Raw genomic sequence first — 19,072 nt, 5'->3', positions numbered from 1 at the left:
GGTGTATCTTTGGCTATGTGTATTTTCACCAAAAAAAAAGGTTGAGAAGTTAGAGGGTTGTCATGTTGTGGGGTTGTTAACCAATGTCATAAAACAATATGTGTACTACTGTTTCATGAGAAACTATTTGTTTTGTAAGCCTTCACCTGAAGTACATTAAAAAAAAAAAACAGTTGCTATCATGTCATTTCGACTCATAGCAACCTCACGTGTGCAGAATAGAACTGCTCCATAGGGTTTTCAAGGCTGTGACCTTTTGGAAGCAGATCACCAGGACCTTATCTCAAGGTGCCTCTGAGTGAGTGCAAAATGCCAACCTTTTTGATAGTAGTCGAGTGCTTAACCATTTGCACCACCCAGAGACAAATGATTAACACACTCGGCTGCTAACCCAAAGGTTAGAGGTTTAAGTCTGCCCAGAGGCACCTTGGAAGAAAGACCTGATGATCTACTTCTGAAAATTCAGCCATTGGAAACCCTATGGAGCACAGTTCTACTCTGACACACATGGGGTTACCATGAGTCAAAACCAACTTGATGACAACTGGTTATCACTCTGCAAAGATTCACTTTCCTTATCCTCAAATGATCTTTTCCCAATCTGAGAGTTTGTTTATCGTAGATTAGTTATCTCTTCAAGGCCTCCTTTTTTATTACTGATATCCAGAGTAGGTGTTCCAAAAGAAGTTTTTTTTTTTTTTTTACAACTCCCATTAAGCCATTTGTTTATTTACTGGCTTTGTAATGTTTAGGAGAAGTTGAAGATATTTATTTGCACATTCTCACAGTCTCTCTATGGCTAAATATAAAATATAGCTCATATGCACGTGTTTTATTTGCTTTTCAGTGTCTTCTGATTGGAGTTATAAAACTTGAATAAGTGTTTCAAATAAGTTAAAATGGAAAATGGCTCCTTTCATTTGAAATAAAGTGGGTACTTTTATTTGTTTGTTGTTGTTAGGTGGCATTCAGTTGATTCCGACTCATGGTGACCCTGTAGGACAGAGTAGAACTGCCCCATAGGGTTTCCAAAGCTGTAAGCTTTAGGAAGCGTACTACTACATCTTTCTCTCATGGAGTGGTTGGTGGGTTCGGACCAACCTTTCGATTAGCAGCCCAGCACTTAACCACTTTGCCACCAAGGCTCCTTGTTGCACCACCAGGGCTCCTTTTTACTTCTTTGAAGATGCTGTTTTCCCTTCATGTCTTCATTGATTTTCTGACTTCTCTTCTAAGGGACTTACCTACCTCTTTTTCTGATTTATTTTCTCAATCTTATTTTGGGCTGGATAATTTTTTGTCGTGGGGCTGTCCTGTGCACTGTAGTGTGTTTGACAGCATCTCTGGCCTCCCACTAGATGCCGGTAACGCCTTCCCAGACCAAATGTCCCCTGGGGAGCAAAATTGCCCCTTATTGAGAGCCGCTGTTCTAATCTACGTGTGACACGCTTCAGAACACTTCAGCGTGTACGTAGCATGGGCTGTATGTGTTTTTTTTTCCTTTCTTTGTTTCCTTTTAATCTGATTCTTTCCTATTTGTGTATCCATCATATTTTTTAAATGACTGTTGCTTTATTTCTATTCAGGATAGTTTTAAATAAGGAGAATATGAAAGCCTTCTGTGCCCACCATCAAGCCAGAACCTAATGCCTTGAGGGTTGTGCACAGCAATTAGTTCATAGTAAATATTTTTGTCACTGAACTCTCCAAATTTAGACAAGACTCTACTTGTGTGTGTGTTTTAAAAAATGACCTGAAAACACGTATGCCAAAAAAAAAAAAAGCCAAACTCATTGCTGTCGAATTGATTCTGACTCATGGCGACCCCATGTGTATAGAGGAGAGCTGCTCTGTGGGGTGTTCTTGGCCGTAATTTTTAGGGAAGCGGATCTCCAGGCCTTCTGGGTGCCGCTGGGTGGGTTTGAACTGCCAGCCTTTGAGTTAGTAATCAAGCACAAACCATTTACACCACCCAGGAATCTTCAAAACATGAGATACAATTTTCATCTTAAAAAGTGTGATTGTTACATAAGAAGGATCACAGTTTGGAAGGTGAGAAAGGAAAAAGTTACATTTAAGTAATAAAAACTGTGTTAAGAATTTTCCATTAATCCCCTGTTTAATAGTGGTTTAGTATGAAGACTTCTGAGTTTCAGGACTCCAATAATTAAGTTTTCAGTGAAAGAATACTGCACATTTGCAGAATTTATATGAGAACAGACTCTAGTCACTCTTGAAAAATAAAGTGCTGCTGTTTTACCAAACTTGAGCTGCACAGGAAGAAAGACCTCAGGCCTAACCTGAGGACAAAAGCTGACTTGGAGATGAGATCTCAGCCATTGTAAAAATCTCCCCAACCCGGTTCTTCAGATCTGGATTAGGAGTTGGGAGGGGAGGAGATTTCATTCAAGTGTGCACACCTTTCATACCTGTCCACCTCCTCTCCTAACCATTAAGGAGGCTTTAGGCCACAGTGCATATCCTTTCTCTGTCAGTAGAATCCTCCTGTCCTCAGAAAAACAAAAGCAGATGTCAGTGAGAACTGTTACACTAGCATGCACATGGACTTTATGCTTATTTCTGACACAAGCCTTCCTTTGGCTCCTGCTCTCCCCCACTTCTATATGATTACGAAGGGAAAAATGCAATTTTATTCCACAAATATGTATGTGCCAGCTAGGCATTGAGTTTGCACACCCAATAAGATAACATGATACGAATTTACAGACAGTAAATTAGACTTGTTCACTAAGCTCTTGCATTTTATAACTTGGGGAAATAAGAGTACTTAGAGCCCAAAAAGGGTATTATTTATAGAGCAGACAGTAACTGTAGAAACTTGTTATTCTAGGAATTGGTACTAATTTAAAATAGGGAGTCAAAGATAGTTTAAATTCATGGATGGTGGAAGTTCTGTAGATTATTATTTAATATTCAGCATCTTTGAAGCTCTACATAGTTATTCTAATCTAAGCTCTACATAGTTATTCTAATCTCCTTTGAAAAGATGTTTTTCTTTGATTTCTTCTCTTTGTTCATTCACTCCTTCAGCAAACGTTGCGTGTCTAGTATGTGCCAGGCGCTACAGATTGTCTCCTTTCTTACCTTACTTTACTATTTAGGGGGTGAAGTCTAGAATTGGTGGCTATAGTTTCTTTTCTGTAAGTCAAGGATTGGAAGTCTTTTACAGCAAGCAAGTCAGCAGTTGCATGGTGTCCTGCAGAGAAGAGCACGGGTCGTACACGCTTGTGCTCACTAGCACATTCTTGAGCACATATAAGTTGTTAGGTGCCTTCAGTCAGCTTCGGCTCATAGCAACTGCATGTGTACCAAAACAAAATATTCCTGGGTCGTGCGCCATCCTCACATTTGTTGCTGTGTTTGAGCCCATTGTTGCAGCCACTATGTCAGTCCATCTTGTTGCAAGTCTCCCTCTTTTCTGCTGACCCTCTACTTTACCAAGCATGATGTCCTCCAGCAATTGGTCTCCCCAGATGACGTGTCCAAAGTAAGCGATAAAACGTCTTGCCATCCTTGCTTCTAAGGAACATCTTGGCTGTACTTTCTTCAGGACAGATTTTTCGTTCTTCTGGCAGTCCATGGTATATTCAGTCTCTTCGCCAGCACCACAATTCAAATGTATCAGTTCTTCTTCAGTCTTCCTTTTTTATTGTCAGCTTTCACATGCATATGAGGCAATGGAAAATACCATGGCTGGGGCCAGGCATACCTTAGTCATCAAGGTGACATCTTTGCTTTTTAACACCTATATACCTGAGCCTTAATTTTCTAGTAATGAAAATGATGGATTTTGGGGAGAAGATTAAGGGTTTTAAACTCTTCTCTCCCTTCCTGACTGTCTACTAAGTTAACAAGATTCTGTGTGTTAGGGATCTATAGGGTGGGAAGTCATATTTTATGTCCTTGCCAACAAGCCCTTTTTATAATATCACTTAACACCATGGTCACCCCTAAAGACCCAAGGTAAGAAAGAGCTCAGGAACTGGGAAGGGTTGGGTAGTTGAGAGACAGTAAGAAGTTTCTGTCTCATTTATTCATAGACATTTATTGAGCTCCTAACAGGTGTCAGGAAAAGGCGCCCACTGCAGGGGCTGTCATATAGAGCAACCCTGTCTCCTTCTCTTGTGGGGCTTCCTATACGGTAGGAAACCAGACTTGAGCAAGATCATAGAAAACACATCTGCCTGTTCTACAGTGTTGCCTGGAGCTCAGCCTGGGAGTGCCCTGCAGAATTACCTCTGTAGGCTGCTGACCCTGTTCTTTAAACATCAGAATGAATAAGGGAATCATCAGGCATGGAGAAGTACCCTGGCTGCATTTTGACTGAATTAACCTTATGCTGCAGTATAGGCTGCTAGTCTTTTTTCTTCAAACATATTTCGTAGAAAAGCAAGAACTAAAATGAAATGTATATGTAATAAGCAATTAAAAGATTGAGGTATGGACTCTTATCTCAGAGACCATTTAAAATATCTAGAAGCAGTTCAGCAGGGCGTAGTGTGCTCCGAAGTTACAACTTGTGTATCTCAGAGGAGTTTTTTAGCAAATTCACTATTAACTCTTCCATAGGAACTGTAATCATTTATTAATTTGAAATAAAGAGAGTTCCTCTTATAAACTACTGAGCAGAAATGATTACTGACACTAAGGATAGAAAATGGAAATAAGGATGTGATGAATTATAGGCATGCTTGCCAGATTCCTTGAATGATTTGATAATATGAATGTTAGAAAGATGTATATTAAGAGGAGTTAGATATAAAATGAAAGTCACATAAAAAACAATGAGTCAGTCATCAGATCACTATATGGTACATTTAGAATTCTGTTCTATAAAGTGTTTCTCTCCTTTTTTTCCCCCCTTCTAGCTTGTCAAAATTCCCAAAATTAATCCCTCCAATGAAGTACATAACTTTAACTTCTATTTGTCAAATGTGGGTAAAGACAACCCTCAGGGCAGCTTTGACTGCATCCAGCAAACATTCTCAAGGTAAGTACTTTTCAAGGTATGCTGAAAGGAAAATAATTTTCATTTAAGAGGCTTTTTTTTTTTATTAAACCATAAATACATAGTAGTCATTCCATAAATATTTATTGTGTTGAATTTGCAGAATTCATGTATTTATTTATTTGAAAAATATTGATCACCTCTTATGTGCTGGAAATTGTATCTGTCACTGTAGGATACAATCACAAAACTTTTAAGATTCCTACCCCGAAGGTACAAAAGATATTTTACTTATAAAACATGTTTTGTTTTGTTTTTATTAAAGACAAGTTTAAGAATTTTTTTAAAGGTTTTATTCACTGCCATTAAATAAGAAGAGTGTCTTATAGCATACTTGGCTCATGCTCGAGGGTAAAGGAAGAAAAAATATATATTTAAATATATAGGCTCATATTTACATGTGTATATATCACATATATATATATATATTGCATGTCCCCTTCCCTCTTCCCTGTGCAAGCCTTGTTTTAAGGTAGATTTTTAGAATATTTTTTATTCCATGGCAAAATGGAAACTAGAAATTAACCCCAGTATAGCAGTCCCTTCTTTGCCACTCCTAATTAAAATTAGAAAAATAAAGTAAAAGGAGGGAGGAGGACAAGAATACACACCCACACCCCCAGGGTACCATGGAACCCTTATTTACTTAGGTCCTCGGTAAACAATAAGCTACTTGTTTCACTCTTCTTTGCTGTGGTTGTTTCTGATTAAAGAATGGTCTCCTTGAGTAGGGGGAGTTTGTTCTGCCTATGGATGGAGACAGGCCTTGGAGCCCCCAGCCTCCTGGGGAGGGCTACCTCATTTCCTCAGTGTTCAGTCAGCCCTTTGCCATTGCTCCAAACTACCCCAGCCATCCATCTCTATGTCTCATCTGTGCAGTCCTTAAAACTTTGTGTTGGGAGAAACTGGAGGCCGAGATACCAAGTAAGACACTTCACTGAAAGAGTTCCACATTTCTCCTCCCATTTGAGGTGACTAAATAATTTTTTGTTTGTTTTACCTTAACCTGCCATTTTCCCCTGAATATATATTAACGTTGTTTTCTGAAATAAAATGGTTCACCTCCAACTTATATTTTTTTGTATAAATTGCATGTATTATAGATTATATAGACGTCTCAGCACTGTTCACTATGCTGGTCGATAGCTACACATGGCTATTTAAATTTCAGTGGATTAAAATTAAATAAAAAATTCAGTTCTTCATTTACACTAACCACATTTCACAGGCTCAGCTGGACAGCACACATGTAGAACATTTCCACTCTTGCAGGAAACTCTATTGGACAACGCTGCTATAGATTACAGAACTACTAAGTTCAGTGATTGTGTAAAGACCTCTGGTGGCGCAGTGGTTAAGTGCTCAGCTGCTAACCAAAAGGTCGGCTGTTTGAATCCATCAGCCGCTCTGTAGGAGAAAGATGTAGCAATCTGCTTCCATAGTTCTACTCTGTCCTATAGGTTCACTATGAGTCCGAATTGACTAGACGGCAATGGGTTTGGTTTTTGTTTTGGTGATGATTGTATAGTTCAACCCCTTCATTTCACAGCTGACTTATCCAGCTTAGTTGGTGGCAGGGCTGAAAGAAAACAGTTCTCCTAACTCTCTAACTCCCAGTCCAGTGTTCTATACCCAGCCCAGGACACACCAATTTCTAATTGTGGGAGCAGCCCATCTAAGTCTTTAGATAGTTGTTTTATATAATGAGAACATTTTATATTAAATTAAACTGTTTCCCCTTAAGAATTTTATTAAGGAACTTAATCCCCTAGTCAAAATCAGTCATATTATCATAAGTAATATGATTTCACCCTTACATCGTAAATAACTTGTGTTTGTTTATTTCTACCCTACTTGTTTGGAGAAGGACTTAAGGTCACTTACAAAACTGTGACACAGCAAGAGAAAAGAAACAGTTACTGTGGGAAACTGACGCAAATACGTTAGTATACTCTCGGTGTGATCCAAGGTGCTTTATAAGATGGTGTGGTCTCAGCCTGGCAATGAAACCTTTCCATAACTCACCTCGACCTTTTCTATTCAATTTTTTTTTCACCAAGAATCTTGTCTTTCCAGCAATAGTTTAAGCTCCTCAAGGGCAGGAGCTGTCTTATGCCCTTTTTCTAGTCTCACAGTGCTGCTGTGCTCAAAATAGATGCTCAGTGAATAAATGCTCAAAAATACGTATTAATTCATCTCTTTTCTTAACCTTTTTTTTTAATATCCTTGAATCACACATTTCTCATATGTAAAATGGAAGAAATTCCATAGTTAAAATTACCTTTGAAAACTCTCTTAAATCTGCCCATTCACAGGCTTAGTGAAAATATATCATTTGGGGCACATAACCCTGTATGTACAGTAATGCATGCTCAAGTATGGGAAATAGTGAGCTAGGCTAGAGGAAGACTAAAAGAAAGTTTATGCACGTATATCAAAATATTTAAACTTTTAAGGTAACTCGGTTAAGAAGGGATGAGTGGAGAATTCTTGAGAGTAACTTTTTGCCTGCAGGGTTCAACTTCACTTCGTTTTCACAAAAAGATCTGTTTCCTGACCTTGCAAGGTGTAAATAGTAACTTCATTGTGATTGGTAATAGGCTCATTATGTAAATTACTTGGTAAATAGTATGGGGAGATATTGAAATACAAACTTCCTGTCTCCAAGCATTCATTCTACTGCAGTCTTCTCATCCCACCCTTCCCCTCCATTCCTCTTCCTCTGAGAGTTAATCTGCTCCCATCTTCTTCCTAAACTGCATTCTCCATTATTTTCTCTCTCCCTTTCTCTTTCCCTTCTGCCCTCCCTCCCTTCCTTCTTTCCCTCTTTCACTGTTTTTTTTTTTCAGCATTCCAACATGTCCAAGTCTGTTTTATTTAAAAATAACAGAAAAACAAAAACAATCTCCCTTGCGCTCACTTCTTGACCGAAAGTCTGGCTTCAGTCCTACCATTTCATTGAAACTACTCCACCAAGGTGGCTTGTGACCTCCTTGAATCCAGTGGATACTATTTAAAAAAAAAAAAAATCCACACCTATTGTCGTTTCCTTGATTCCAACTCATAGCGACCCTATAGGACAGGGTGGAGCTGCCTCATAGGGTTCCAAGACTAATTTTTATGGAAGCAGACTGCCACATCTTTCTCCTATGGAGCCACTGGTGGGTTCGAACTGCCCACCTTTTGGTTAGCAGTCAAGCGCTTAACCCCTGTGCCACCAGGGCTCCTTAATGGATGCTGTGGTTTCTCATTATTCTGGACTTGTTTCCAGTATTTGACACTGTTGACCACCCTCTGCTTCTTGAAGCATTCTATTCATTGGCTTCATGACATACTACTCTTCTGATTTACCTCCTGTCTCTTTGGCTGTGCCTTTTCAGTATCTTATAGTCTTCTTTTCTTCTGCCTGTTGCTTAAATATTAGTGTCCTTTACAGTTGATTTCCTCCTGAGACCTCTTCTCATTCTTTCAGAAGTCACCATGTCCAACACTGAATTCATTTTCTCTCTCCAGATCTTACCCCTACCTAGCCTACCCTTCTTTCTGTGTTGAGTGTCTCAATAAATGGCAGCTCCACATACCTAGTACCCTAGGCATCATCTTTAACTTCTCCCTCTCTCTCTCTCCCCCTAACATCCAGTCATTGACAAACTCCTGTCAATGCTGCCTCCTCACGATCTGTGGAATCTGTCTACTTTTATACAGTCTCACTGCCCTGCTATGGTTCAAACCATCACTTCCTGCCTAAAAGCCTTCAGTAGCCTCCTAAGGCATCTTCCTGCTTTCACTCTTGTCTCTTCCCCTGCTGCCTCCACCCCATATATTCTCCATCCATACTTTTCTCATCTGTAAAATGGAAGATATTTTCTCTCCCCTGTTTTCAGCCTCTGATAATCTTGGGATAAACTCCAAAATCTATAACATGACCTCCAAAGCATTCTCTCTCCAGCCTCATCTCTAGTTGTCCTTTCCAACTCTCTTTTCTTTGGCCAAACTGAAAACATTTTCCTGGCTCCCCCTGGGCCTGAACAGTTTGAGTATCCTCCTAAAACACTTTTTTCCCTTCCTCCCACTTGTACATTCATCCTTCTAGGTCAGCTTAGGCATCACTTCCTTTTAGGAAGTCTTTGCCTTGACCACAACTCTAGGTGAGGTGACCTTCCTGGGTGGCCTCCTGCATCCTTGGACTCCCTCTACCGTGGCATTTATCATACTGTGTTGTCATTTTCAGTTTGCCCATCCTTGTCTCCCGCTAGACAAGAGAGCTCCATGAGGAGGAACCCCATCTGTCTTAGGCCTTGCCTCAGTCTCTTTGCTTCATGCATTGCCTGGCATGCAGTCCCTGCCCAATAAATATTTATAAGTAAATGAACTGATTTTTAAAAATATATAGCATTTGTAAGGACACTTATTATCAATTTACATTTTATCAATTCTTATTTCTTGGAATCATAACAAAGTTTCAATTAAATTTGGAAGTATAGTATCAGAGCAACAGTGGCATTCTCATTATTTTTATATTCTAGCTTTTTTAAAGGCCATAATAATTTCCTTTTAACATACCAGTTTTCACTTTTACCATGATCCCTAATATTAGCATATTACTTTGAAACAGGGCCACCTTCAGGCTCAATGTAATACTCATGATGGTTTAAATATAAGTTTTTTTTTATATTTCTGCAAAAATCTCTTATGCAATATTTTCTTCAATATCTGCTATATGAGTAGGTCAGCTTATATAGAGACTTAACAAACTGATAAATATAAATTCCACAAATTTTTAGGAACTTTGAGTGTAATAATTCTAAAGTAAGCTCTAATGTTTATTGATATTTTACCCTTAAAAATATTTTATTAAAAATTAAAAGTAAACTCTTTAACATTCAGTGGTAGATAATTCTTTAAAATGGCTGACCGTTAAATAAAAGTAGAACTACATCACCCACTGGGGCTCTGGGCTGAGCTCCAAATACTGATATTTTTCATAAATGTCATAGATTTGATCTCAGAAAGCTCATTTCACCCATTGTATTAAGAATATGAACAAAACTGCGATATAAAATGAGGAAGAACTTAGATATTTTAAAGAATCTTTACGTTTAAAAATCATTATCAGTTATTTCAGGATTGCAAACTTCTCTGATTATTTGCTGATTTTAGGAATATACAATTCTTGCTTGCCTTTACTGTGCAAAATGAGGGTCATCGCTAACAAAGCCACTGTCTTACTTGACAGCTCTGGAGCCTCCCAGCTCAATTGCCTGGGATTTATACATGATAAAATTACAGTGTGTGCAACAAACGACTCATATCAGATGACACGAGAAAGAATGACCCAGGCAGAGGAGGAATCCCGCAACCGAAGCACAAAAGTTATCAAACCTGGTGGACCATATGTAGGTTTGTATAGATATCTTCCTCCCTCTTGCTGATTGATTGGAATAATTCAAGATCACTATAGGTAAATACCTGGTAATGTTAACTTAAAACAGTAATTAGTTTTCAGAACATTTTGGATAGCACGGTAAAAGAAAAAAAGTCATCTGTTCTCTTTAGTCTGATAGTAAATGATGAACAAATTTAACCGTTTAACTTGTTTCCTGAATCCTGAATCCTGTTGGCTACTCATTATTTTACAATACTGGGATCTGGTCAAGTTACAATGTGAGGTTGTAGTAGTGTTGCTACCATTGTGTATTCTCGGCCACTAGATGATGTAATTTCAATAATGGATGGTATGGTTCTTGTTTTGTAGTTTTATAGGGTTATTTTTACAGTAAAGTCTATTAGTAGAATTTGTGATTTGACAACCTAATTGTTACAGATTTTGCTTGCATTTTCAGAGGGTCTTGGCACACGAAGGAATTTTTATTGCAAAAGTATAAAATGTGCTTATAGCAGAGCATTAGGGTGATGCTTCTTTGGCACCTGAGTTGTGATGCCATTTATAGATCCTCATCTGCATCCATCCATTAATTAAGAGACCACCCCACCCCCATCCTCTTTATCATCAGCTCACTCAAATGCCCATCATATTGAAGGGAAGCAAGACCAGACCAGCAGCATGAGTCTCTTCTTTATGAGCAGTAACCCTAACAATTTTAAGGAGTCGATTCACAGTGACTGTTACCAGTAGTAGAATTATCAAGAGTGAAGATTAGCTCTGTTAGTCCTTGCTCAGTTTTATAACACAAGTCGACTATAGTAAATGATGAAAGGAAATTAATTTGCAAATTTAAATGTTCTCAGAAACAGTCTCTTGAAGAACCAAACCCCTTAATCAACATCATTCCATGGTTTGGTGTAATTCTACTACTGTATTTTCCCTTTTAAGGAGCCCTAGTGTCACAGTGGTTAAAGCGCTCAACTGCTAACCAAAAGGTCGGTGGTTGGAACCCACCAGCTGCTCTATGGGAGAAGGATGTGACAGTCTGCTTCCGTAAAGATTTACAGCCTTGGAAACCCTATGGGGTAGTTTTACTCTGTGCTGTAGGAATGCTGTGAGTCAAAATCTACTTGACGGCCGTGGGTTTGGGTTTTGCATTTTCTCATTGCTGATCCAACTACAATACATTCAGCTTTGAGAAGCTCTACCAGTGTCTTTAATAAGTATTTCTTTGGAACAAAGCCAGTGCTCCTGGGACTTGGTGCTCAGCTAAGATACATTTAGTTTGGTTTAACAACAATTCATGGCTTCCCCAGGTATCTGTACCCATGGGGCCCAGTTCCCTTCCCAGTAAGTTACCAGCAGTGAGAATTTTCACCTTCGCTTTCCTGCTGAGTGAAGTAACAACTTCCAACCTTGTTCTTTCTCCTTTACTTTCAGAAGTTGCTTGATTAACTTTCTATGCTATTAGATTAAATTTCAAATTGTTTTTAAAATGCACAAGATCTGCTGCACATACATTTCAGTACAAACTGTGAACTATCCGTTCCTGTTGCTTTGAAAGTTTTTTTTTTTTAAATCTGTCCAACACCACCATTTTATAAACAGTGAGGCAATTTGATATGTTTAACAAAGGAATAGAAGATGAAAGCCATCAAAATGATATTTCTTCCTCCCAGTGTAGGTAATTAGCTGAAAACATTCACCTTGATTTATTCCAAAGCATGAAAATTACAGTTAATTATTGCACTTGTCCATCGAATGATCCTTGGTTGTCCCTATGTTCATGCATTTTTGTTTGTTTTGATAGGGTCAAGTTCACTTGTAGCTGACACAACAGACTTTTGATACTCAGAATCCCATAGACCATACACTCCCTAATGGTACTAGGACCTGTAGAATTTGCAGTGTTTCTTATGGACACTACAAATAATTTATATATATATATGTACACAGATACACACACACACACGCCTGTATATATACACATACATGTATATGGTCAGGTACATAAAAATGTAAAAATATATATACAGGGGACACCAAAAATTTGAGATCATCTAGTCTAATCGTGAACCAGATTGCATCTACACTATTCTAAGAAGAGCTGGCCACCCTCTCTCCACACGTTTCCCTCTCTCAGCCCCTCGTTAAGTGATTTCTCCCAGCCCGTGTTCTGTTCAGCCTTGTCCTTTTTGCTTGTCCTCAGTGTCCTGGCCACTCACCATCCCAGCAGTGTTCTCTGGTCTTAAATAATGTCAATAACCTCCTCAGCCTTTATTCTCCAGGCTAAATATCCCCAGCTCCTTTTAACTTTTCTTAATATGGCCTGTATCCCAACCCTTTAATTATTTTTATCACTCTTCCCTGGACTGTTGCCAGTTCAGCACCTCAGAGTTCAAAACTGGACACGCTACTACTCTTAATTAAAAAAGTCTGACGGATTCTGAGTACAGGGGAACAAAAGACTCTAGTATCCTGATTGACTTTTCTGTTGTTTGTTTTTATTTTTTACTGTACTTTGTTATATCATGTTTTCATCTTTTTCTTTTAACCTTATCTACCACTAGTTCACCATATGTTTCCTTCTAGGCAGCTCAGTTTGTATCTTCCTGCTTTTTTCAGTATCTCAAACTATATGACTCATTCAGTTCTTTAAAATGCTAGTCAGTCACCCTTCAATACTAATATTACCCCACACTTATTGAGTGCTTGCTGTGTATAAGGCACCGTTTAACACTTTGCATGTAGTCACTCATCTAAATCTCACAACCACCCTATGAGTTTGATAGGGTCAGGTGCAGTTCATTTGTAGCTTACACAACAGACTTTTTGACATTCAGAATCCCACAGACCATATACTCCCTAACAGTACTGGGACCTGTGGAACTTGCAGAGGTCGGTTGTGATTCTTATCTCCATTTTGCATATCAAGTTGTTGATATCAGCAAATAGCAAATAATTTGGGTATAGTCTCATTAAAAAGTTGTGTTTTTTTCTTAAGACAATAGGAAGCACCCCTTTAGTTCATACTTTGAATATGTCATATAAAATGAAACCAAAAGGTCTTTATGCCAGCTTAGAGGTACCTACAAAATAAGGGTTCTTTGAACTGAGTCAGCCTGGGTGGAGGACAGATGGGAACAAAGCTGGTCCCAGTGTGGTGTTGTGGCATTGTGCCAGGCCAGCTACTGGCAGCTGAACCAGGACACACACTCAGCTTAAGGGGGTGAAGTCTGGTCTCCAAGGGGTCACCTGGCCTGGTCACCCATGAATATGAGCTTCTATGACCCTCCTCTGGGCTGAAAAAAACAAAACCTATATTGCCTGGTGAGGTTTAACCTAGAAAACATTATTATTATTTCTTCAGTAATATTTCCACTTCTAGTCATTATATTTATTTCAGTAGTGAGTGTTGTATTGTGATAATCCCTCCTCTTTGTTTAGAAAAAAAAAGTATTACTAATCACCACTACTTTCATTTTACCAGTATCCCAAGTCTGCTCACTGACTCTTACCTAAATTCTGAAATTTTATTGAATTGCAAATTTTTATACATGTTAATATTATAAGTATGTAAAATTACCAACCAATCTGATTTCTAGTATTCTGTTTCCTATTTTCCCAACCTCTGCCCCCATCCTTCATATTTTTAATGAGTTAGCACATATCTGAGTGACCTTGGACAAGTCATTTAACATCTATGGACCTCAGCGTTCTCAAATATAAAATGAAGGGTATTTGAACTAGATAATATCTAAGGCTCTTCGTAGTTCTAATATTTTGTAACTTCTGTCTATGTGTGTGTGTGTAGATAGATAGTAAGCCTTTTGAAAAACTGATCACAACTGTCAAATGGAAAAAATGGATGCCACTGCAATTTAAACACGACGGCATCACCTTGTCATCATGGCCCTGCCAGTGTTTTTAAAGCCCTGGGTCAGTGTTGTCAGGGTTGCTGGTCAGGTTCCACAGAACAGAAAAACAACTGCAGAAGACAGCCACAGTCACTACTATCTTCCTGATGCGCTGTTTTAACACCTTCATTTCAGATTGTTTACTCTGAGCCATTAGACTGAGGGATAAATACTTTTACCATCTCATATTAAATGGAGAAGCTAGAAGTGTACTCCTTGTTATGAAACAAGGATTCAGATATAGTCCCAGATTACCCAGTCCTGTCGGACTTACTGCTGCTGTTTATATAAGGAGCTCAGGGAATTGATTAACAGTTGGGTCTGGGAAGAGAATTAGATTCTCCCATAGGCTTTATTAAAAGGGTTTTTCTGAGGCAAAAATAAAAATAAAAGCCTTTCCTGCGCTACGTTTTTCTTTTTTTTCTTTAGTGTCTCAGTTCTGTAAATACTTCTTATCACTGATGTTTTCTTCATCTATAGCCAGAAGAGTCTTTCCTGGTTGAATAGGCACAAAAGAGATGGGGCAAGAGTAAGCAAGTGATTTTTTAATATAACTCAGTGGCCCAGTGAGGCTGGGTTGTTCTTTCAGCATTTGAAGAAATGGATTATACCATGATTGGCTGTTTAAAGGAAAAATGAGGTAAAGGTGAAGTGAGTGTATTGGAATTGGAGGACTCATGGAGAGATGACAGCTTAGTACTAGGCCCCAGGCAAGACTCCACCCCTGTCCTGTCCCTGACCAGATCCTAATTTCATATCAGGCATCATACTTATACACTCCTCTGAAGGACAAAGTTAGCCCCCTTGTTTGTCTGCCCTATGCCTGCTTCCAGGAGGGGTGAAGATAAACCCAGGCGACCTTGAAGGCCCCCGAGACCAAGGATCAGAGGAGCAGAGGAGGTAGGGCAGCCTAGAACACAATGGCAGTACTGTCACTTTCTGTTTTTATTTTTATTTGCCTTCCTTGTTGGCTTGAATTCATTCCAAAGGACAAGTCATGGTGTTCCTGAGCTTAGCTCAAAAACATTCTCTGCCCATACCCTCCTCCCCCAAAAAAGAGAGAAAGAAGGGCTCCAGGGTCACCTTGGTTTGGGGAAGAATGAGTTAAAGGAATTTCTCTTTTCAGGACTTGCCTAGGGGGAGGGGAGTGCGGTGTTTATAGTGTTTGTGACATCGCTTATTTTTTTTCACAAATTCATATTAAAATTTCAAGAAATACTACTGTTCATTTACACTAATGTGATTGAGAAATAGTGGATTGGAAGGTTTACACTTGCCACATTAGAAATTTTCAGTGTGTCTTTGGACTCTGGCAGTCTGGCTGTATGGGGAAATACGGACCAAGTTGATCTCTGCTCCTCTACTTGCTGTCTTGCTGTCATTTACTTGGTCATTGAATACTCATTATTCAAGGTCACCTAGTGAACAAAGCAGTCACAGCCCTGTTCGCATCAAGCTTACTGACTATAATGAAGCAGCGGCAGACATTAGGCATTTGTTCATAAAACCTTTCCCATGTGCAAAGAAATACAAGTAGGAAAATTTGGGTATTGATAACAGAACATTCCAAATGCTAAGTGAGCACTTTACCACTTGAGCATATCCCATTGAAAGCCTCAGTTTTCTCCTCTGTAAAATGGGATCTATGTCTACCTTGTCACGTTGCTGTCAGACTTAATCAGATGTGTGTGAAGCCCTTAGCACAGTGCCCCGTACATAACTGGTAGGTGATAAATATTAGTTCTGTTCCCATCTGACGTTGATCCAGCTAACACTGATCCATTATTAAGAAAAATACAGAAACTTAATAGTTTTTATTAACATTAACGTTGAGTTCCTTTGTTGTGTGACATTTTGATCTGATATTTGCAACTGGTTATGTCCAGATGGTAAAGAAATATAAGAGCTAGTGGAGATTTCATAAGAGCATTCATCGTCTCTGCCTTACCCTAGATAGGATTGTGTCAAAATAAATAGCCTCTGTGTTCTAACCTGGGGATCCAACATGGATAGCATTACTATCCAGTACTCTCCTGCCCCATTGATCTGTTCTTACCCCACACCACAGCACTTAGAAACTTCTTTTACTTATTCATTGTTTGAAGTTACTAGTGTCATTCCTAATGCAGTTACCCTACACTGATGTCTCCCTCTTTAACCAGAGGGCATAGAGTTGGGAGCTTAGAGTATAGAAATGAGCTGTAAGATCCCACTTCAGAAATCACAGAACTAGGGTCTTGTACAGTTTTGTTCTAATTTCTATTCCTTCAGCAAGGAATGGTTACCAGATGTCATCAGTGACTAGCCATGCCCTGATAGCATCGCATATGCACATAGTATCCAGGTCACTTCCATCCACTACATTTTCTACAAGTAGCACCTGCCAAGTGTCAGTGTTAAACCTGAGCAGAAAATGGGTTAATTACATGAATGGCACTGGCCTGTGTAGGAATGGTACAAAGGCCTTATTTTTTTTTTACCGTTTTCGCTACTTACCTGTGTAGTCTCAGCACCATGGGGGAGAAATCTCTTTGGCCCTCTTGAGATTGTTTTACTTTGGTTGGTTGATTGTGTGTGTCTGTGTGTGTATGTGTGTGTGTGTGTGTGTGTGTGTGTGTGTGTGTTTGACTCCTAAAGTTTGTTATGGCCTATTGAAAGGAATATCACTAGTGGATGCCCCAGTAGATGTTGACCCCAAATTATGTTTCACTCTTGTCCTTGTAGCTGCTGAATTCATGAGGTTTTTAATGGCCCAGCTCAGCCAAGGAATGTGTTCTTAGTGAGGAACGACGGGTGTTGCTCACACTTCACCATGTCCACTGTATTCATGTCCACTTTTCAGAAATGGTACCATAACTTGTAGATTTAAGTTCTGTAAATAGCACAGGCGAGCGTGTAAATTACTTTATTCCCATTTAATTTACGATGTTAAAATTTTCTGTTGCTACAGTTTCACTAATTATTATCCATGTGTAGCTACGTGGCCATAATATGCCTGTAATACATATTTATTCCAACAAATGATTCCATCAGAGAAAGTCCTAATACATATTTTAGGCCGTTAATTCATTTGCCTCATTAATATGTGTCACATGAAAGTAGAACTTGAATTAAAAGAATGTTGTTTGCATTTCTCTTTAAAGTAAACATTGAAATAAAGTGGCCTTTATTCCTTCTAGAAAGAAGGGATACCTAAATCAAAGTTCTGAAAACTGAAATGCTCATTATATTGTCACTCACAAATGCCTAACAAACATCATTTACACTGAACTTTAGGGAAAAGAGTGCAAATTCGGAAAGCACCTCAAGCTATTGCAGATGCAGTGCCTGAGAGGAAAAGGTCAACTCCCATGAACCCTGCAAATACGATTCGAAAGACACACAGCAGTAGCAGTGTTTCTCAGCGGCCATATAGGGACAGAGTGATTCACTTACTGGCGCTGAAGGCCTACAAGAAACCTGAGCTCCTTGCTCGATTGCAGAAAGATGGCGTCAATCAAAAAGACAAGAACTCCCTCGGAGCAATTCTGCAACAGGTGAGGACAGCTTAGAGAGAGGGCCTTCCACTTACCTTTACCTTTAGAAGTCCATTTAAGAAGACTTGTCATTATTATTGAAATAGAGAAACTTTAGGATCATTTTGATCAATGGTATATGAAATATAACTCCTGTGTATTAAATTGGAGCCCTGGTGGCGCAGTGGTTAAGAGCTCGGCTGCTAACCAAAAGGTCAGCAGTTTGAATCCACCAGCATATGAGACAGTTCTGCTCTGTCCTGTAGGGTCGCTATAAGTCAACTTGACGGCAGTAGGGTTGGTTCTTGGTGTTTTTTTAAATGTATTAAATTATATCATCTCGTTTTAAGGATTTAATTAAAAATGAATTAAAATATGGGCATTTATATTCTACAAGTTGGAAGCTTCTGAATCTTTAATGAAAAAAAGATGAAAGTTTTAAATCATTATCTTCATTCAGATTGAACAAATTTTGTCCTGAAATATCATTAAAAAAAGTAGTCAAGAAGTTCTTATTGTCTATGTTTAGTCTTAAATTACCTAAACTGTTGTCTTAATTTCTTTGGTGTAAGTACTTGCAGTTATGCGATGTATTTTATCAGCCTTTGGTTAGTATGAGTTAGACTATTTTAGCTTACTAAATAGTTTAGAATGTGTGCCACCATCACTCTCTTGTCCACATCAAAGGATATGAGTATATAAAGTATCAAATGTGATCAGTTAACTTATAATCACAAGCTTAAGTATAAAAGTAAAAACCAGTTGCCATGGAGTCAACTCTGAGTATAAAAATAGGTCATTAATTTTGTTAAAGTCAGTGGTTTGTCAGACTGTAGCTTCTTTTTTTTTTCATACTGCCTTCAGGTCATAAGTGTTGATTAGCATTCAGGTCCACCATAAACAGGTAGCCCATCTCTTTTATTTTTTCCTAAAGCAGTAACATTTGCAAAGTTGTAACATTTTGCAAATTTCATCATTTAAAAGTCCTACAAGTTTTCGTCTGTTATTCAAATAACATTTTTAATTCTATTTTTCCCATTCATTATCTCTTATATTCCAGACATGATCCTAAATGTTGTGAAAGATAAAACCATTATCTCCAGTTCTGGGATAGCCATTCCCCAGGGAATCTCAAAGATCTTGTTAAATCATTTGAGCGCATTTTGGAAATACTTAATTTAAATCCAAATGTTACATAGCAGTTTCAAGAGCTCAAGGGATAGGA

General features: G+C 38.6%; 1 protein-coding gene across 2 annotated transcripts in view; it reads left to right on the top strand.

Annotated features, from left to right (window-relative positions):
- Window positions 1-19,072, top strand: part of ELL2 (elongation factor for RNA polymerase II 2) — an 85,905-nt gene that overhangs the window by 48,954 nt on the left and 17,879 nt on the right. For both annotated transcript variants that reach the window (XM_023730128.1, XM_004375039.2), the window contains exons 3-5: window positions 4,890-5,011; window positions 10,266-10,429; window positions 17,609-17,868. In XM_023730128.1, coding sequence (XP_023585896.1) covers window positions 4,890-5,011; window positions 10,266-10,429; window positions 17,609-17,868 — 546 coding nt within the window. The remainder of the gene's footprint in view (window positions 1-4,889; window positions 5,012-10,265; window positions 10,430-17,608; window positions 17,869-19,072) is intronic.

Source organism: Trichechus manatus, unplaced genomic scaffold (genome assembly GCF_000243295.1).
Source record: "Trichechus manatus latirostris isolate Lorelei unplaced genomic scaffold, TriManLat1.0 scaffold00032, whole genome shotgun sequence".
NCBI lineage: Eukaryota > Metazoa > Chordata > Mammalia > Sirenia > Trichechidae > Trichechus > Trichechus manatus.
This window is presented reverse-complemented; position numbering and strand designations above follow the sequence as displayed.